Raw genomic sequence first — 22851 nt, forward strand, 5'->3', positions numbered from 1 at the left:
TTCTCTAGTAGATCAGAATATGGTCTTACCTCCATTCCTTCAAAAGGAGGTGGATCTTTAGGCTTGCTTGATTTTTCCTTTTTTTCTGTAAAAAGATTTTGTTTTTAATGAGAAGAACTGGGTTTTAGAGTTTCTGGGTAATTTTTATTTTCAGCAGCTGAGTTTAATTATGGATGAGCTGGGGATCTTAAAATTGAATAGTTTATGAATTTTTTTTCCAAGAGATTAAAAAAAAATGTTCATCTATAATCCAGCTATTCTAATGAGGATATGAAGGATATAAATGAATAAAATCTATAAATGATCCCAAAGTCATAACTTCATTTCCTTCCACATTAAATTTTTAGGTATGTAAATAGCCAGACTTGCCAACAGCAAGCAAAATAATCCCTTCCTAATTCACATTTAAGGTGGGAGGAGGAAAATCAATAAGGCAAAGGTACATTAATGGGTTGACTAATATAAAAAACTGAAATAAAATCACTTAGAGTAATGAACCACATAAATAAGTATTACTGATTCGTTTCAATCACTTTTAGTGTGCAAGGCTTTAGGCTCTGAAATAGTGAATACCACGTAAAAAAGTTAAAAAAGAAAAATGGAATCTTTTTAAAAAATAAGTGTGTATTTAACATAGTAACAGTATTTCATATATGTCTTCAAACATTAATATCTATATAAACAGATTAATTTGGATGGATTTATCCACATATATTGACATAAAAATTTCCTCATATTCCTTTAATTTGGGGGGAAGAAGATGAGAAGATTAATTTACCTTGAAACTCAGTTAAAGGGTTTTATTAGTGAAGTTATTTTAATTTAAATGCATAGAGGATTATATTAATTAGACATTATGAAAGATCTATTTTTACTATACTGTACAACTCAAAATAAGTACACATACATCTTACTAGAGTACAGTATTTCCTTTGCTCACTTTGAACTTATTTACCTTATCGAAGAAGTTATCTCCCTCATTTAAAAAGATCTTAACCGGAATACTGTGTAATGAAACATTTAATAAAAATTCTTCTTGGGTTTCACTTACTTGTGAAGCATAACAAATAGCATGGAGGACAAGGAAAGATGGAGAGGAGAAGGGAGTTGAGGGAAATTGGAAGGGGAGGTGAACCATGAGAGACTATGGACTCTGAAAAATAATCTGAGGGTTTTGAAGGAACAGGGATGGGAGGTTGGGGGAACCAGGTGGTGGGTATTAGAGAGAGCACGGATTGCATGGAGCACTGGGTGTGGTACAAAAACAACGAATACTGTTACACTGAAAAGAAATAAAAAATTAAGAAAAATTCTTCTTGATAGTATTTTCCTTATAGCACTTATTATGAATAATTAACAATTATACATTGAATGCCAGTGATGTAGTTGGATGCAATCAAGTTCCAACTGCTTATTTTTGCTTTTAAATAAATTTATAATCACTTAACTCATTTGAAAATATATACTGATCACAGATATTATATTCATGGTTAACTAATAAATGTATATATTATACACAGGACATTTTATTTGCTGTGGACAGAGAGAAAAGATTGAATAATTTGAAAAGTGTCCAAATTTTCTCTTACTTTTTTCTACTTAGTATAATCTTTAGCATTTACAAATTATTTCAAAGACATAATATTTTAGAACTCACAATGGTGAAAGAAATACATGTAAACTTTAATCAGTACTATGAAGCAGAATATGCATTCAATAATCTTAAATGGCTCTCCACTGAAATGTCTGTATTTTTATTTCATTTTTGCTTTACATTATTTGATGTCTTCTAAAGATGATCAATTGCTTAGCTCTAATATTTTAATGGTTTGTTTCTTTATGAGGACACGAAAGATAGGAGAATGTCAACAAGGAAGACATTAAGAATGAAAAAGCAGAATTTTCCTAAGAAAGAGTCATAAAACTTGTATCTTTAGGATAGTCTAAAATATATCACACATATTTTAACATTTAAATACCCGAGTAACCCATTCAAATTATAAATCGTCAAGAAGAAATTTAGAAAATATAAATCTAGTTGGAATAAATAGGTTTTTCTGCCCCAAATTCTCTTTTATTACTCTAGAATCAGTATTACAGACATTTGCTTTCCATTCCCTATTTCAGCACATGCGTACACATACCTACACATGCACACGCAGCACAGTGTGAAACAGAAACAGATCATTTTGTGTGGAAGCGTCCCGCATAGAGCCTTGTGTGCAGGAAACTAATAGGTTTATTCTTTCATTCACTTACTTATTTATAGCACTGGCAAAACAAAATAAAGCAATAACAACAAAAATACACCTATCATTCAAAAATCAAAAGCACAAACTATAGTCAAACAACTCTGGTTATGCATTAAAAAGTGAGGAATTCTATGTACCTTTTCCTGACAACGAGTCACGGCGATTCTGTAGATAGTACAACAGCTGCTCCACCTCATTTAACTTTGAGGGATGAATAAGTTTACATTCTTCAACCACCTTCCGTGCCAGGGAAGTTATATCTGTGTTGGCATTGAGACTCTTAAGACGGATGCTGTAAGCATAGCAGAATTTTCCAACTCAGGCAACATCGTAGGGAGTGGTAACTTACAAACTACTTCTTCTTTTTTTTTTTTTTTAAGATTTTATTTATTTATTTTACAGAGAGAAATCACAAGTAGACGGAGAGGCAGGCAGAGACAGAGGGGGAAGCAAGCTCCCCGCTGAGCAGAGAGCCCAACGCGGGGCTCGATCCCAGGACCCTGAGATCATGACCTGAGCCGAAGGCAGCGGCTTAACCCAGTGAGCCACCCAGGCGCCCCTACAAACTACTTCTTTTAAATAGTTTACAAAGCAGTTAAGTGTACTTGACACAGACTCTTTCAGTAAAATATAATAAAGTATTAGATATAATTAGGCTTAGAAAAATGCAAAGAAATTATTTTTTTGGACAGGACAAATGAGATAACAAAAGAACATTAACATCTCTATCTGATTGTTCTAGGCAGGAGAACATATTCAGGGATCTTTTTTTAAAACAGTCTTTCTGGCAATATACATAAACTCTAGTCATTATTGGATGTGAGAATCCATACTGCCAAAAATGAGTAACTTTCTTGACCACACTCACAACCATTTTTTTTTTTAAGATTTTGTTTATTTATTTGACAGAGATCACAAGTAGGCAGAGAGGCAGGCAGAGAGAGAGGAGGAAGCAGGCTCCCAGCTGAGCAGAGAGCCCAATGCAGGGCTTGATCCCAGGACCCTGGGACCATGACTCAAGCCGAAGGCAGAAGCCTAACCCACTAAGCCACCCAGGCGCCTCCATTTTTTTTTTTTTAAGGAGTGAAATACACAGTATCAGTATACTCAGATTCGGTTGTTCAGGTGGAACAATTGCCGATGTACACAGATCCGTGGTACCAGGGAGAGCCCTGAAGACATAAAATTAGCTTCAGGGTGAAACTCAAATGGTGACAAAAGACTCTTAAGACTCGTACAAGCAGATGCACCCATGCAAGGCTTATATTAAAAAAAGAGAAAATAAGAAAGTAGCCACTGTGTATTTCTTTTTGGTGAAGATGGCTAATTTTTGAAGAGCCGTCACGGTATGAGATTAGAGGCAGGAGGACAGAGATCACCAAAGAAGCGACTCACACTTAGCATCTGTGAAGTCATTATCTGGAGAGGGATGGAGGGATGGTCTCCTGAAGTAAGTGCAGCGTCAGAGTTTACACATTATTCCCAGCTACGCAGTCACCCCCAAATCTGGTCCTTCAAAGATTCTACAAGTCACCTAATAAAGGTGCCTTTAATAAATTCCACAAGACTTTAATAGGTTTCCTTTAATGCATAAATTTGATAGAGTGGCTTCTAATGTTTGCAACAACCTAGAAATAATGGGTCCATTTAAGTTTCCTTTAATCTATTTACATTTCTACCTTTTAAGTCTTATATACTATTTTATTTTTGTATAATTTTAGCCCCACATTAAGAAGGCACTCCATAGTGCCTTTGTTAAAACTGGTGAACCCATACTGATACATTATCACTAACTGAAGCTCACAGTTACATTAGGGTTCACTCTTTGTGCTGGTTAGTTCTCTGAGCTTTGACAAATACTTTATGCCATGTATCCACCATTACAGTATCATACAAAATAGCTTTACTGTCCTAAAAATGCCCTGTGCTTCACCTATTCTCCTCTCCCCCATCCCTTAGACTCCTGACATCCTCTAATCTTTCTACTTTAGTTCTGCGTTTTCTAGAATGTCACATAGTTGGAATCACATAGAAGTCTGGCTTCTTCCACTTTATATGCATTCATACAGTAAGGTACCTCAAATGTGTTTCCATAGCTTGACCGCGGATTTCTTTTTAGTGCTGAATCATACTTGGCCATATGAATGCACCATAATTTGTTTATTCACTGGCCTGTTGAAGGTTATCTGGGGTGCTTCCAATTTTTGACAATTTTAAGTTTTCTATAAACATTCATGTACCAGTTTTTGTGTGGACACTGTTTTCAACTCATTTGAGTTCATATCTAGGAACACAACTGCTAGATTACACGTTAAGCCTATGTCTAGCTGTGTAAGAAACTGCCAAACCGTCATCCAAAGCGGCAGTACCATTTTATACTCCCCCTAGCAAGGAATGAGCTCCTATTGCTCTATATCCTCGCCAGCATTTTGGTGGAGTTTACCTATTCTTTTTTTTTTTTTTAAGATTTTATTTATTTATTTGACAGACAGAGATCACAAGTAGGCAGAGAGACAGGCAGATAGAGAGGCGGAGAAGCAGGCTCCCTGCTGAGCAGAGAGCCCGATGCGGGGCTTGATCTCAGGACCCTGAGATCATGACCTGAGCAGAAGGAAGGGGATTAACCCACTGAGCCACCCAGGCGCCCAGGATTTTACCTATTCTAATAGGTGTGTAGTGGTCTTGTGATTTAATAAAGTAGATTTTTCTATCCTTTTTAGATCTACTTTCTACCAACAAATATAATAACAATCGGATTCATCTTTCCATCAAAGGTAACAAATTTTCTTCTTTCAGTATATAGGTCTTTCTCCTAAATCCTTCCCTTCTTATAAAAAACAAAGAAGAGGATGCCTGAGTGGCTTAGTCATGTAAGTGTCTGCCCTCAGCTCAGGTCATGATCTGGGTATCCTGGGATTGAGTCCCGAATCAGGCTCCCTGCTCAACAGAGTCTGCTTCTCCCTCTCCCACTGTGCTTTCTCTTCCTCTCTCACTCTCTTTCAAATAAATAAATAAAATCTTAAAAAAAAAAAAAAAAAAAGACGGGGCGCCTGGGTGGCTCAGTGGCTTAAGACCTCTGCCTTCAGCTCGGGTCATGATCCCAGGCGCCTGGAATGGAGCCCCCGCATCAGGCTCTCTGCTCAGCGGGGAGCCTGCTTCCTCCTCTCTCTCTCTCTCTGCCTACTTGTGATCTCTGTCTTCAAATAAATAAATAAAATCTTAAAAAAAAGAAAAAGACAATGAAGAAATAGATAGGGCTAGAACTTTTAGAAAACATCAGCCCTATGCTTACTGATTATACCCACAGTAAAAAATCAGAACCCTCGTTAAGCAGTCCATACGTATGAAGAATACCAAAAAGTCACAAGAAAAATACCCCTATTATTTTGGACCATAATCCTCAGTATCTCATTAAGAAATCTTCAAAAAAACTGGGACTCTGTTGAAGATGGGCTTAAATATTCCTTTGCCTAATAAGGGAAAATGAAATATAGTACAAGTGATCTAGACTTGGGCCATAGCACTCACTACCCCAACTTAATGACACTTTCACTTCCTATCTATCTCAGCTTATAAGAGTGTCCTTTCCAAAACCCTCATCCTCAGCTGCTGGCATTATTAAAACCTCCAGAACTATCAACAAGCCACATTCTCCTTTTGGTCCTACAATGATTCCTTTCCAAAGCTTGTACAGCCAGAGTTGAGTATCACAAGTTTGAATTACTCAGGTTTTTCCCTTACTGAAGTTTAAATCCACTTAGTCTAGCCACAGTTGGTAGTAACTCTTTCCAAGTGGTTGGCCCTCAGATGAATATATCCTTTTTCTAAAAAGCCCATGGATTTCCATGCAATAACAACATTCTTAATTAATTCTAGCTGAATGAGACTACTGACTGCATTCTTAAGAACTAAAAATGAAATCTCTCACCTGAAATGTGGATATCTGAGGTTCTAAAGGCAAAGACTCTGATCGGCTAGACTTTTTTGGGAAATCAAATTAGTAAGATCTCAAAGATTTTCACATGTTCTCAGAATGTACAAAACTTGGGCAGGATTCACAAACACATTAATGGAAGAGAGGAAGTCTAAGAGGACACAGTGTAAGCATTGTGTATGTGCATAAGTGTATTTTTCTTCAACTTAGTGAATCATCCAAGGGCTCAGTTATTTTGATGAACTATCTGTATAATTTAGTCTCCTAATACACAAAAGAGAAGTCAGATTAGGGATCTTACTAAAATATCAGGCAACTTCCCTTTTCAGGTTGCTATACACCAAAGTGTCTCCATGGCAGCACTATTAAAATTTGGAGCCAAATCACTGTCTGTGGCTATCTTGTGCACTGCAGGATGTTTAGTAGCACCCTGCCTCTATCCACTAGACTGGCAATAGGATCCCTCCAGTTACAACAACTAAAAATGTCTCTAGGCATTACCAAATGTTCTCTGGGGGGAAAAAATCACAACCAGTTGAAAACCACTCTTATATACTTAAAGTGCTTTTCAGTATGCTACACCACCTGGATACAAACTAACACTTTTTTTAACCAGTTAAAATTCTTTTTACTTGGTTCCCAATCAAAATTTTTTTTAATGGAGGTAGAAAAGAAGGTTAGGAGAGAATACTAGGTGATCTCATACCTTCTCTACTTCCACAACACTATACAAGGAGGATAAGACAACTAGCAGCACAACTATACGCTAATGAGAAAGGCCATTTCCCAAGGGGCTCCTGAAAGTATTACAAAAGTGGGAAGGAAAGTAGGATGTCAGGAGATGTAAGCTCAATTCAGTAAGTCAGGAAATGCTCATTTTATTAATAACATCTTTCACAGGGCTAGACTTTTAAGGGGTGAATTCAAAGTACATGCCCCATGTGGGAATTCTGGAACTCACACTTCTTTCTACAATTCCAAGGAAAAAAGAACACAGACAGGATCCTCTAAAATAGAAATTTCCTGAATTAAGCTAAAAGTCCCACATAAACATATCTTTTATTACCGATTTCACAAGTTGTAGTAGGTTTTTTTTTAAGATTTTATTTATTTGACAGAGAGAGAGATCACAAGTAGGCAGAGAGTAAGGCGGAGTGGGGGAGGAAGCAGGCTCCCCACTGAGCAGAGAGCCCGCTGCAGGGTTTGATGCAGGGCTCAATCCCAGGACCCTGAAATCATGACCTGAGCCAAAGGCAGAGGCTTAACCCACTGAGCTACCCAGGCGCCCCACAGGTTGTAGTAGTTTATATTCTGTTATAGGATTTTTCTAAATGGGGTAAATTAGAAATGATACTTCTCAGCAAGTTCCCATTATGCTTATGTAAACCTGATCTTCTCTGGAATAAATATACTCTGTATTTATAGTGTAATATAGTCTTTGCTTCACTAAGATGAAGTATATTTAAAAGAATGTCATAACCATCTGTCATCTATGCAGGTATAAGGTTCACTACTTTCAAAACATACACAAATGAAGAAAACTTACATCTTTTGGCACTCTTTTCGTTCTCCCAACATGGGATCACCCATTTCTCCAAGAATGGTAGCTTCCACTTCATACTGAACAATGAGTGCTTTTTCTGATGGATGTACATCAATATTTCCTCCTTTAACTTTCCTATAATATAAAATAAAAATAGACATAGATTAAAAGCTCATAAAAGTTCATGGTTTTTATCCGGTTTCTAGCTCCAAAAGCATGTGGGTTAGACTAACATATGCATTTAAATTAGATTTTCTCTTGACTTGGACCAAGACATAGTCAGTCTTTTCCTTCAACTCTGTAAACTCTGTACTATACTTATAACTCTTGATTTTGCAGAAAGTACCTTAATAAACAGTTATACCTGGGAAAAAATACATCTACACAAGAATCATGCATAAAAGCAAGCCAATAAAATATACAACAGGTTTTAGAGAGAATAACCTCAAAAATCAGCAATTCAAAAACAAAGATAGATGCCCCTAAATTTATTTTATTTCATATTTTATTATATTTTATGATATATGTATATATGTATGTATGTATATGTGTATTTTTTTTAAGTAAGGCTCCATGCCCAATACAGGGCTTGAACTCAATGACACCGAGATAGAGACTTGAGCCAAGATCAAGATTTGGAGGCTTAACCTACTGAGTCACCCAGGCATCCCCCAAAATTTATATTAAAAAGAAATCAATCTGCCTAACAATTAGACTGTTAACTGTATCACAGAATGATAGAAAGAAATTATTTAAACTACAATATTTATCATGTACCATCTTACATAACTGTGTAAATTGTGGCATTAGTACCTAGTCATTCTTCAAATCACATTCAAATAACAAAAAAATGTATGGATTATGTTTTATAGTTATGCATCTCAAATTATAGTATCCCTAATAGTTCCCATAGAAAGTTCCTATATACATCATCCTCCCACCTTTTTAAAGTTACATGATGAATGTTTAATTATTGTAAACCAGTGACAAATTAACCACCACTTGTCACCTGGCCACATTAGAAGGCGACAAAATGAGATGTACTCAAAGAGATTAAGCAACAGAAACAAGATAAATTTCTTACTGTGCTCAGTTGGCTAGTGGGCATCTCAGCCTGATGAGAAGGAACATAATACAATAATGTCTTAACTGATTCTAATAATCAGAAACTCAAAGCTTTTCCGTCCATTAAAAATAAATGGCTTATGGGGCGCCTGGGTGGCTCAGTGGGTTAAAGCCTCTGCCTTCGGCTCAGGTCATGATCCCGAAGTCCTGGGATCGAGCCCCACATCGGGCTCTCTGCTTGGCAGAGAGCTTGCTTCCTCCTCTCTCTCTGCCCGCCTCTCTGCCTACTTGTGATCTCTGTCAAATAAATAAATAAACAAAATCTTTAAAAAAAAAAAAAAGGCTTATTATGCACATTTTCTACATGATTTTTAAAATGATCTTTTCATCCGAATTCTTTATGAAAACAAAAATGGTAAGAACATGAATCTGTATTGGGACCATGACTACAAGTCCAGCCCAGAGACAGGGCAGGAAATCAAATACAACCCTAGGGTATACGTGGTCAGAAACTAAACTGATGGTAAGATGTACAGAGCAAGGCTGGTTAAGGAATGAAAGCAGCTAGAAACCAGGCAGGCCAGTAAAAATAATTAGGAAGTAAGATAAACACACATATACAAAATAGGATGGTATAGAGTCCAAAAGGTAAAATAAATGGATACAAGTTGAGGGCAGCAATCAAAAGCTATAGAAATCACAGGACAAAAAAACTAAGAAGAGCTTAATAAAACAGAAAAGATGTATTATATATATCAAGCACTACACAAACTATCTTAATTGTAAAGTAAACTAGTTATTTGCTTCCTGATGAAATGAAGAGCAATCACACTCATGAATTTCCTATACACAACGGGATAACCGCTATATCCAATTCCGTGAAGAGAACCACAAGGATAAAATGTAAGTGCAGATCCTAAGAGGAGTCTCTGACTACCACTTTCACAGTAGGTCCTCCACACATTCAGAGGTGAGATGAAAGCATAATTGTTGTCTTCTGGTCTGATATCTTGCCTTTCTCGAAGAACTCATACATATCAAAGAATCTTATCACTCCTTTCTAGTTTTTGTTTGATTTTTTGTGCCTATGTGTCTTATAATATAATTTAACATGAAATTGATAGTGATGTTAGATGTTTAAGTATCAAGAGAATGAGCTTCCAAATGCTTTCCCTGGAACCCATGTATTAGATTAAAAAAATTATAACTGATTATTAGAATTATTTTCTATTTGAAGCATCTTATGGCACATATCAAAACTGCTGTCCTTTATCTGTAAATTTTTCAACTAATGGAGCCTTCTCAATCAATAACAGCTCTGCTTTATTGTTTTATATGCATAAGGAAACTAGAACCTAAAATATGCTAAATTAATTTAGAAAAATTGTTTTTTAGGTCAATGTGAAGTCTGTCCTTCACAGAGTGATGTAAAATACACCTTCTATAATTCCATGTAGTAACTGTCATTCTGGGGTACAATGTTCTTAATTAAACATTTCTGAAGTACATCCTGATGTTTCCAGACTTTACATAGTTGATGGTATCATCATGATCCTTAAAAGAGAAAATAATTGCTCAAAATGCATTATGCATTCATCAATATTCTAGAAAAACAAATATTCATTAATCTTTATTGCTATCAAAAGGACTTATTACAAGTTACCATTCAAGGTGGTAGCATAGGATGACTCTGAGCTCAAAATCCTCCCACAGACACATCAAATCTGTAGCTACATATGAAAAACTTTCCTCTGGGAAAGAAAACCTAAAAATTAGCTACATGACTCCTACACATTAGGTGAATGAAAAAAAAATCCACACCGAAGTGGGAAGGAGATGCTGAGATACAATCTCACCACAAGCCCCATTCCTGCCACAGTGACCCACAATCAGGAGAGAACTCACAAACCTGAGCTTCAGCCTGAGGAGTGAAGGGTTTAAACCCATACCTAACACAACTTTGAAGACTGGTACCTGGGAGATGAGCCCTAAAATATCTAGCACTGAAAGCCAACGGGGCTTCTGACCATGAGATGCATGGCTACAGCAAACAGAGAAACCGTTCTTAAAGGGCTTATGTGTATGGACTCACCTACCCCAGAGCCCAGGGCGGAGGCAGATGACAGGTGCCCAGAATTTCTGTGAAACAGACTTATTTGCTTATCTTAAAAAGTTAACCTGTGGGCCAGGCAACTAATTTAGTATACATGTATGGGCCTAATGAAATACTTTCCAACGACAGAGGCCAGTGGGTACCATCTTTGCACTGTCCCTCTGCTTTGCTCTGGCTAACCAGTATCTCCCAAAAGGGAGCATGTAGCATGTACCATTGACTGGTGCCCTGATTTCTGCAGATGCTACCCAGGGGTCGCCTCTAGATCACTTGGCTCTGACGGTCATCAGGGCTTACACACACAGGTCCCACGGCACTGTAACAAATGCAGAAAGAGTTCTTAACTGACTACCACCCCCAGGGCACAACAGAGGGCAGAAGTTTGAGGTACCCAGTCTATCTGTAAAAGAAGTCTATTAGCTTATCTTCATAGCTGTGGCCTGAAGGACAGGCTTCTAAATAAACATACATCAGACGACTGGTTGTAATCCTTACCAGGGACCTGGGAGGGCAGCTGTTATCTTCACATTCTCCTTCTGCTATGCTGCAGAGTGCCAGCATCCCCTGCGGAAGAGCTTGTATACTTGTCTGGTGCTCTGGTTTTTGTGGCTACCACCCAGGGCATTCCCCATGATTGCCTGGCTCTGGGGGCCAGCAAGACTTGTGTTCATGATTTCAAAGGAATATCAGCCAAGAAACAGTTCTTAACAGGCTATCGCTCTAGTGATCAACAAAAAGGGAGTAGAAACACCCATCTCCCAGTCTTCCCTCTGAAAGAGGTATATTGGCATACTTTAAAAGCTGTTGCCTGACTGGCTTCCAATCAGCCTGAATCTACATGCTGACTGAATTCTCCCCTTTATGACACTGACAGGTCTTAGCACACCTTCAACTACTGAGAGTCACTAGAAGTAAAGTAGACTGCTTGTATAATCACAAAGATTTGACAGAAAAACAGGAGTTAGGGCAGGGTTAAACAACAAGATTCATCTCTTAGATGAGGCACAGAGATTCAAGGAAAATTGAAGAAACAGAGGAATATGTTCCAAACAAAAGAACAAGGTAAGACCATAAGAAAAGACCTTATAAAATGGAGATAAATGCTCATTCTACCTGATAAAGAATTCAAAGTAATGGTCAATATGATGTTTACTGAGCTCAGAAGAATGGACGAAAAAAGTGAGAATTTTCAGTAGAGACAGGGAATATAAGAAAGTACCAAACAGAAGTCACAGAGCTGAAGAATAAAAATAACTGAGCTGAAAAATGCAACAGGGGGTATTCAAAAGCAGATTAGATGAAGCAGAAGAAAGGATCAGTGAATTCAAACACAGGGAAATAGAACTCACCAATCAGAGAAGGAAAAAGAAAAAAAAAAATGAAGGGACACCTGGGTGCTCAGTGGGTAAAGCATCTGCCTTCAGCTCAGGTCATGATCACAGGATCCTGGGATTGAGACCCACATCAGGCTCCCTGCTCAGCCGGGAGGAGTCTGCTTCTCCCTCTCCCTCTGCCTTTGCAACCCCACTCATGCTTGCTCTCTCTCTCACTCTCTCACAAATAAATAAATAATGTTTTTTAAAAAGTTTATAAAAAGAGAAAAGGAAGGTTATTACATAATAATAATAATGGGGTCAATCCAACAAGAGAATATAAAATCTGTAAATATTTATGCACCCAACATAGAATCACTTAACTATATAAAGAAAATATTAGCAAATACAAGGGAGAAATAAACAGCAATACAATCGTAGTAAGGGAGTTTAATACCCCACTTTCATAAATGGACAGATCATCCAGACAGAAAATCAATCAGGAAACATTGGTTTTAAAAGACACATTAGACCAGATGGTCTTAACAGACATAAACAGAACAGTCTATCCAAAAGCAACAGAATACACATGCTTCTCAAGCATACATGGAACTTTCTCTAAGACAGATCATATGTTAGGCCACAAAACAAGTTTTAATATATTTAAAAATTGAAACATATCGAGCATCTTTTCTGACCATAATAACACTAAAATCAATTAAAAGAAGAAAACAGAAAAATTCACAAATGTGTGGAGATTAAAACATGTCACTGAACAATCAATGGGTCAAAGAAAAAAACAAAAGAGAACTCAAAAAATACCTTGAGACAAATGAAAATGGAAATACAACATACCAAATCAAAGGACACAGCAAACGCAGTTCAAAGAGGGAAGTTCATAGAGATAAATGTCTGCATTAAGGAAGAAGAAAGATCTCAAACAAACAAGCCACCTTTATACTTCAAGAAACTAGAAAAACAAAACAAAACAAAACGAAAACAGAGCCCAGGGGCACCTGGGTGATGCAGTTGGTTAAGCGTCTGACTCCTGGGTTTCTGCTCAGGTTGTGATCTCGGGGTCATGAGATTGAGCCTACACGTTGGGGTCTACACTCAGCTAGGAGTCTGCTGGAGATTCTCTCTCCCTCTCCTTCTGCCCCTCCCCCTGGTTTTCTCTAAAATAAATAAATCTATAAAAAAAGAAAAAGAACAAGGCCCAAAGTTAATAGAAGAAAGGAAATAAAGAGCAAAGTGAAAATAAATGAAATACACCTTAAAGGGACAACAGAAAAGATAAATCAAACTATGAAATGGTTGACAAACCTTTAACTAGATTTACCAGGAAAAAAAGAAAGAGGACTCAAATAAATAAAGTCGGAAACAAAACAGGAAACATTACAATTGATAACACAGAAATACAAGAATCACAAGCCTTAACAATTAATTATACACCAACAAATTGAACATATAAGTGGGCAAAATCCTAAAAAACATTCAACCTCCCAAGACTGAATCATAAAGAAACAGAAAATATGAAGAGACCAATTACTAGTAAGAGATTGGATCAGTAATCAAAAATGTCCCAACAAACAAAAGTCCAGACCCAACTTCACTGGTTAATGCTACCAAACATTCAAAAAATTAATACCAATCATTCTCAAACTCTTCCAAACAAAATAACAGGAGGGAATATTTATGAACTGATTTTATGAGGCCAGCATTACATTAACCCCAAAACCAGACAAAGAAGCCACAAGAAAATTATAGACTAATACCTCTAAGGAACATAAATGCAGAAATCTTCAACAAAATACTAGCAAATGAAATTCAAGTTTACATTAAAAGATCATACACCATGATCAAGTGGAATGTAAGGACGGTTCAACAAATGCAAATCAATCAATATGATACACTACATTAACAGTCCTATGATTATCTCCAATAGATGCAGAAACATTTGACAATATTCAACATCCATTTATGATAAAAACTGTCACCAAAATGAATATACAGGTAATGTGCCACAATGCAATAAAGACTGTATATGATAAAGACACAGTTAACATACTTAACAGTGAAAAGCTAAAAGCTTTTCCTCAAAGACCAGGAAGAAGGCAAGGATGCCCACTCTCACCACTTCTATTCAACATAGTGCTAGAAGCGCCATCCAGAGTTATTTGTCAAGAAAAAGAAGTAACAGGCACCCAAATCTGAAAGCAAGAAGTAAAACTGTCACTATTTGCAGATGACATGATATTCTTATAGAGAAAATTCTAAAGACACCACAAAAGACTGTTAGAATAAACAAATTCAAGAAAAGCTGCAGGTTACAAAAACCAATATTAAATATCAGTTGCATTTCCATACATTAATGATGAACCTCTCAAGAGCAATTAAGAAAATAATCCCATTTATAATTACAACAAAAACAATAACATATCTAGAAATAAGTTTAACCAAGAAGGTAAAAGACCTTTACACTGAAAACTCTAAGATACTGATGAAAGAAACTGAACACAATACAAATAATGAATAGATATTCTGTGCTTATGGACTGAAAGAATTAATACCAATAAAATGTCCATACCACCCAAAGAAATCTACAAATTCAACGCAATCCTGATCAAAATCCCAATGGCATTTTTTCACAGAAACTGAACAAATAATCCTAAAATGTGTATGGAACTACAAAAGACCCTGAATAACCAAAGCAATCTTGAGAAAGAGCAACAAAGCCAGAGGCATCATATTACCAAGTTTCTTTCTTTCTTTTTTTAAAGATTTTTATCTATTTATTTGACAGAGAGAAAGAAAGAGCGTGCAAGCAGGGGGAGTGACAGAGGGAGAGGGAGAAGCAGCCTCCCCGTGGAACAGAGAGCCTGTCATGGGGCTCCATGTCTGGATCCTGGGATTATGACCGAAGCCCAAGGCAGATGCTTAACAGACTGAATCACTCACGTGCCCCACATTTTCTGGTTTCAAACTATATTACAAAGTTAGAGTAATCAAAACTGTATGGTATTTTCATAAAAAGACATATCTATCAACAGAATACAGAGCCCAGAAATAAACCCACACATTTATGGCCAACTAATTTATAACAAAGGAGACAGGAATATACAATAGAGAAAGGATTGTCTCTTCAATAAATGTGTTTTGGAAAATTGGATAGCTATATGCAAAAGAATGAAACTGGACCATTATCTTACACCATATACAAAAGTTAATTCAAAATGGATTAAAGAGTTGAATATAAGACCTAAAACCATACAACTCCTAGAAGAAAATACAGGCATTAAGCTTCTTGCCCTAGGTGTTGGCAATTTTTTTTTTATTTGATACCAAAAGCAAAGGCACGAAAACAAAAATAGATGATAAATGGGACTAAATCAAACTAAAAATATTCTGCTTAATAAAAGAAACAAAAACGAAAAGGTGACCTATTAAATGTGAGAATGTATTTGCCAATAATATATCTGATACTGGGTTAATAGCCAAAGTATATAAAGACCTCTTAGAGCTCAACAGAAAAAAAAAAAAAAAAAGAATCCAATCTGATTAAAAAATTAGCAGAGGATCTGAATAGGTGTTTTTCCAAAGAAGACATACAGATGGCCAAAAGGTACATGAAAAGATGCTCAAAATCTCTAGTCATCAGTGAAATGCAAATCAAAACCCCAACGAGATATCACCTGTATCTGTTAGAATGGCTATTTATCAAAAAGAAAAGAAATAGCAAGGGTTGGTAAGGATGTGGAGAAAAGGGAACCCTTATACACTATTAGAGGGAATTTAAATCAATGTAGCCACTATGTCAAAACTATAGAGGTTTCTTGAGAAACTGAACATAGAACCCGCAAACCCACTTCTGAGTATTTATCTGAAGCAAACAGCACTTAGTCAAAAAGACAGACAGACCCTCATGTTCACTGCAGCATCATTTACAATAGCTAATACAGAGAAGCAACCCAAGTGTCCACTGATGAATAAACAGATGAAGAAAATGTGGGGAATGTATGTGTGTACATGTGTGAAATACTGCCGTTGTGACATGGATGGACTTTTATGGCATTATGCTATGTGAAATAAGTCAGAGAGAGAAACAGAAATTCTGTATGATCTCACTTTTACATGAGATCTAAGAACAAAAAAACTCAAACTCACAGACACACAGAATAGATTGGTAGCTACCAAAGGTAGGGAGTACAGGTGGGCGAAACAGGTGAAGGTGGTCAAAAGGTACAAAATAAGTCCTGGGGAACTAATGTACAGCATTGTGACTATAGTTAATAATGTTGTGCTGTATACTTGGAAATTGCTATGAGAGTAAATCTTAAAAGTTTTCATCACAAGAAAAAAATTACTGTATCGTAATAGATGTTAACTAGACTTATTGTGGTGATCATTTCACAATATGCATGAATACATATAAATCACTACAATATGCACCTGAAACTAATATGTCAATTATAGCCCAATAAACAAATTTCAAATCAATAACCTGATTTTACACCCTAAGGAACCAGAAAAAGAATAAACTAAATCCCAGGCTTGTAGAAGGTAGGAAATAGTAAAGATGGAGGGATAAAAGAAATAGAGAATAGAGGAGTGCCTGGGTGACTCAGTCAGTTAAACGTCCAACTCTTGGTTTTAGCTAAGGTCCTTATTTCAGGATCATAAGAAGCCCTGTATTGGGCTCCATGCTGAGTGTGGAGCCTGCCTAAGATTCCCTCTTGTCCTCTCCCATTACTCCTCCCCTCATGCCGTCTCTCCCTCTCTCTCTAAAACAAATAAATCTTTTTTAAAAATAGAGGATAAGCAAAAGAGAAAATAAAATCCAAAGTTTCTTCTTTGAAGAACCCCCCAAACTGGCGAATCTCTAGTTAAATTAAGAAAAAAGAGAGAAGACTCAAATTACTAGAACTGGAAATCAAAGTGGGATACTACTAGTGACCTTACGCAGATAAAAAGAATACTATAAATAATTGTAAGGCAACAATTAGATAACCTAGATGAAATGGATAAATTCCTAGAAATACACAAACTACATAATTAACTCACGATTTCAAAAGAAACAGAAATTCTGAATAGACCTATATAAGTAATGAGATTGAATCAGTGGTCAAAAACAACTCAACAAAGAAAAGTCCAGGATTAGACAGCTTCACTGGTGAGTTCTATCAAATATGCAAAGAAAAATGAACACTAATCCTTCTCAAACTCCTCCAAAAACTAGATAAGGATGTAATACTTCCCAACTCATTCTATGAGGTCAACATTACATCGGTTACCAAAACATCTGGTTCAACTGACACCAAAGTAAGACAAAGACACCACAAAAATAGAATATCTTTTATAAATACCCTTTATAAAGGGATAGTTCTTTTATGAATATAGACGTAAAAGTCCTCAAAATACTAGCAGAGTATCAAGCAGTATATTATAAGGATTACAAGCTATGACCAAGTAGGTTCTATCCTAGGAATGCAAGGAAGTTATACATATGAAAACCAATCAGTGTAATACACCACATTAATAAAATTAAAAAGTACATGATTATCCCAATTGATGCAGAAAAAGATTTGACAAAACCTAACACCTTTTCAAATAAAAGCATTTAATAAATTAGGAATACAAGAAAATTCAAATGATAAATTCAACTTCATTATCACAAAAGGCATTTATGAAAAACCTACAGCTAATATTTATATTAAATGGGTAAAAGAATAAAAGCTTTCCCTTAAGGAGTAAGACAAATATGCCCACTTTTAACGACCTCTATTCAACATAGTACTAGAAGTTCAAGCCAGAGCACTGAAGTATGGAAAAAAATTAAAGCATCCGTATTGGAAAAGAAGAATGCTATCTCTATCTGCAGATGATATGAACTTGTATGTTGAGAACTGTTAAAGCTAATAAATTCAGCAGTTACAGAATACACTATCAACACACAGAAAATCTATTGTATTTCTATACACTAGTAATGAAAATTCCAAAAAGAAAGTTCAGAAAATAATCCCACTTACAATCAAAAAGGGGAGGGTATGTGATTTGGTGAGTGCTGTGAAGTGTGTAAACCTGGTGATTCACAGACCTGTACCCCTGGGGATAAAAATATATGTTTATAAAAAATAAAAAATAAAAAAAAATAAAAATAAAAAATTTAAAAAAAAAATTTAAAAAAAATAAAAATAAAAAATAAAAATAAAAAAAGAATAAAATACTAAAGAGGCGCCTGGGAAGCACAGTCAGTTAAGCGTCCGACTCTTGGTTGGCTCTGGTTGTGATCTCATGGTCTGGAGATGGAGACCCATGTTCGGTAAGATTCTCTCTCCCTCTCCCTCTGACCCTCCTGCTTGTGTGTGTGTGCGCTCTCTCTCTCCAAATAAATAAATAAATCTTTTTTTAAAAAAAGAATAAAAATACTAATAAATTCAAGCACAGAGGTGCAGCATTTCCACAGTGAAAACTATGAAATGTTGCTGAAGAAATTGGTAAGAATTAAATAAGTGGGCAGACACCCTTTGTTCATAGATTGGATGACTTGATAGTGTTAAGATGGCAATATTCCCCAGAGTGATCTACAGATTCAATACAATCCCTATCAAAATCCCAAAGGCCTCTTTTACAGAAAAAGAAAAGGAACCCCAAAATTCATATGGTAATACAAGGGACCTCTGTAGCCAAAACGATCTTGAAAATGAACAAAGTTGGAGGACATGCTTTACAATTTCAAAATATACTATAAAGTTACAGTAATCAAAACAGTGACATACTAGCATAAAACCAGATATATAGATCAATGGAATAGAATTGAGTCAAGAAATAAGCCCTTACATCTACCATCTATTGATTTTCAACAAAGGTAGCAAGACCTTTCACTGGGGAAAGAATACCTTCAACAGATGGTGCCAGGACAACCAGATATCCATATGCAAAAGAATGAAATTGGGCCTTTACTTCATACTGCATAACTACCTCAAAATGGATCAAAAACATAAATTTTAGAGTTAAAATGATAAAACTCTTAGAAAACATAGAAGCAAATATTCGTGGCCTTGGATGTGACAATGGTTTCTCTTTTTTCTTTCTTATATTTTTACATTTTAATTTCTGTACAGTTAATATACAGTTTTATGTTAGTTTCAGGGTACAATAATATAATGACTCAACAATTCTGTACATCAGCCAGTGCTCACCATAAGTGTATTCTTTTTCTTTAATCCCATCAGCTATTCCACCCATCCTCTCAACCACTTCCCCTCTGGTAACCAACAGTTTGTTCTCTACATTAAAGTGTTTGTTTCTCAGGGGCACCTGGGTGGTTCAGTGGGTTAAAGCCTTTGCCTTCGGCTCAGGTCATGATCCCAGGGTCCTGGGATCGAGCCCCGCATGGGGCTCTCTGCTCAGCGGGGAGCCTGCTTCTCCCTCTCTCTTTGCCTGCCTCTCTGCCTACTTGCGATCTCCTGTCTGTCAAATAAATAAATAAAATCTTAAAAAAAAAAAAGTGTTTTGTTTCTCAGTTTGTCTCTCTCTCTCTCTTTTTTCCATTCATTTGTTGTTTCTTAAATTCCACATATGAGAGAAATCATATTATTTGTCTTTCTCTGACTGACTTATTTCACTTAACATAAGTCTCTCCAGATCCAACCACATTGTTGCAAAAGGCAAGATTTAATTCTTTTTGATGGGTGAATATTTCAGTGTGTTTTGTGTGTGTGCACAAACACACCACTTCCCCTTTGTCCATTCATCTTTTTTTTTTTTTTTAAGATTTATTTATTTATTTGAGAGAGAGAGAGAGAGAGCGCGCGCGCACAGGTAGGCAGAGCGGCAGGCAGAGGGAGGGAGAAGCAGGCTCCCCACTGAGAAGGAAGCCTGATGCAGGGTTCAATCCCAGGACCCTGGGATCATGACCTGAGCCGAAGGCCGCCTCTTAACCGACTGAGCCACCCAGGCGCCCCATATCCATTCATCTTTTGATGGACACTGGAGCTGCTTCAATAATTTGCTTATTTCTACATAATGCTGCAATAAACACAGGTCATCTATCCCTCTAAATTAGTGTCTGTATTGTTTGATCAATACCTAGTAGTATAATTACTAGGTCACAGAGTAGTTCTATTTTTAACTTTTTGAGGAACCTCCACACTGTCTTCCATAGTGACTGCACCAGTTTGCATTCCCAAAAACAGTGCATGAGGTTCCTTTTTCTTCACATTCTGGCCAACACTGGTGGCCTGTGACTTTTATTTTAGCCATTCTGACAGATGTTAAGCGATACCTCATTGTTAGTTTTGATTTGCATTTCCCTGATGATGAGTGATGTTGAGCATCTTTTCATATGTCTTTTGGTCATCTGTATACCTTCTTTGGAGAATGTCGTCTGTTCATGCCTTCTGTCTATTTTTTAATTCAATTATTTGGTTTTTTTGGTGTTGAGTTGTATAACTCTTTATATATTTTGGATACTAACCCTTTTTCAGACACGTTGTTTGCAAATATGTTCTCTGATTCTGTAGGGTGTTTTTTAGTTTTGTTTTTTCCTTTGCTGTGCAGAAGCTTTTTATTTTGCTACATGCAAAAGAATGAAACTGGAACATTCTCTTACAGTATACACAAAAGTAAACTCAAAATGGATTAAGGACCTAAATGTGAGATAGGAAACCATAAAAATCCTAGAGCTAATTATGTGGTATAAAGTAAGGGTCTAATTTAATTCCTTTAGGTGTGGATATCCAATAATTTCTCTGACATCAGCTTTAGCAACATTTTTCTAGATAGGTCTCCTGAGGCAAGGGAAACAAAAGCAGAAATTAACTATTTGGCCAATTATTTCTTAAATAATGGCATCAAAAGAAACTAAAGAAAAAATTAAATTGGACTTCATCAAAATTTAAAACTTTTGCAAAAGGATACTACAAAGAGAATGAAAACAATAACCACGGAATGAGACAAAATATTTGCAAGCCACTTTTCTGGTAAGAGTCTAGTGTCTAGAACATATAAAGAACTCTTTCCTCCAAAGAAAATGGACAAAGGCCAAGAAGCACATGAAAAGATACTCCATGTCACTAGTAACTAGGGAAATGCAAATCATAATAAGATACTACTTAACATCCACTGAATGGCGATAATTTAAAAAAATAAATAACAACTATTAGTGATTCGAAAAATTGGAGCTCTCATACACTGCTGGTGGGAATGTAAAATGGTGCAGTCACTGTGAAAAAGTTTGGTAGTTCCTCACTAAGTTAAATATAGAATTAGTACATGACCCTGCAACAACTAGGGATAACCAGAGAGTGAAAAAAGGTATTGAAACAAAAACTAGTACAGGAAAGCTCAAAGCAGCTTTACTCATAATAGCCAAAAGAAACATTCTAAATGTTCATCAATAGATGAATGGTTAGTCAAAATGTGCTATATCCACACCATCAATTATCATTCAGCCTTTAAGTGGAATGAAGTACTAATGAATGCTAAAACATAGATGAATGTTGAGAACATTATACTATATAGTAAAAAAGCTTTACACAAAGGCCATACTGATTTTGCTTATCATATATTTATAGCACTTACCATAATTACAATAATTACTTCTGATTATATATGATTTGAAGTCTGTACTCCTTGCTACATGATAAGCACCATAAAGCAGAGAAAGTACGTATCATTCACCCAATACTTTTAATCGCTCAGCTGAGTGACTGCCACATGGTAGATTTTCAAAAACTACTGAATGAACGAATGAATGAATGCCATTTACTCTTAGAATTCTACACTGGTTCCCCACTGCTTTTACAATTCTCAACTGTTTACTATGGCTCCTAATTCCTATAAGATTTGGCCCATTTTTCTTTGTAGCTTTATTTTCACATCATTTAATCACTACTTAGTGAGTACTTATGTTTGTTCCAGGCACTGTGCTGTGTGCTGAAGACAGAATGACAAGTAAGATACATAGCTCCTGAGCCTTTTGGAGCTTATAGACGAGGAGAAAAGACAAACAATAACAAGATATGAGTAAGGGTGGGTAAAGACAAGGTATTTGGTATCATGAGTACCTAGCAGGTATAGTGACCTGGGTTGTGGATTGTGGAATGAGAAAACGGAAGCTCAGGAAAGACTTTTTGGAAAAAATGACATTTAAGCAAAAATAGGAAAAATGAGGAGTTAGCTAGGTGAATAATAGGGCAAGTTCCAGACAATGAGAAGGGCATTTGAAACCTAACACTGCAACACAGAGATCTAAAAGAAGTTCTTTCCGTAAGGCTCAGGTATGAAATTATTGGGGGTGGGAGGGAAGCAGAGAGACAGAAAGCTGAAAAGGCAGGTGTTCTAACTCTAGAAGCAATGGAAAGCCATTGGAGAGTGTTTTAAAAGGAGGCTAAAAAATCCCCAAATCACAAATAATTGTCTATATTTGTGTATCATCTGATTGAGGACATGCACTATGCCTATTTAATCATTTCCCCCAGTAACCAGAGTAACAGTAGGCATATACTGGGTATTTTGTGAGTGTTCATTAAGTGCTACTGAATCAAAGCTGGTAGCAGAAGAAATGAAACCGGATTCCATTCTACACCCTACTACACACTTAAATATAAAGATATTCGACAGTCCTCAGT

General features: G+C 36.3%; 1 protein-coding gene across 4 annotated transcripts in view; it reads right to left on the bottom strand.

The window, feature by feature from the left end:
• KIFAP3 (kinesin associated protein 3) overlaps positions 1-22851 on the bottom strand; it is a 181291-nt gene that overhangs the window by 142425 nt on the left and 16015 nt on the right. For all 4 annotated transcript variants that reach the window (XM_059145292.1, XM_059145293.1, XM_059145294.1 and 1 more), the window contains 3 exons: positions 7733-7864; positions 2390-2544; positions 30-85 (listed from right to left, as the gene is read on the bottom strand). In XM_059145292.1, the coding sequence (XP_059001275.1) occupies positions 30-85; positions 2390-2544; positions 7733-7864 (343 nt within the window). The remainder of the gene's footprint in view (positions 1-29; positions 86-2389; positions 2545-7732; positions 7865-22851) is intronic.

Source organism: Mustela lutreola, chromosome 14, assembly GCF_030435805.1.
Source record: "Mustela lutreola isolate mMusLut2 chromosome 14, mMusLut2.pri, whole genome shotgun sequence".
Classification (NCBI taxonomy): Eukaryota; Metazoa; Chordata; class Mammalia; order Carnivora; family Mustelidae; genus Mustela; species Mustela lutreola.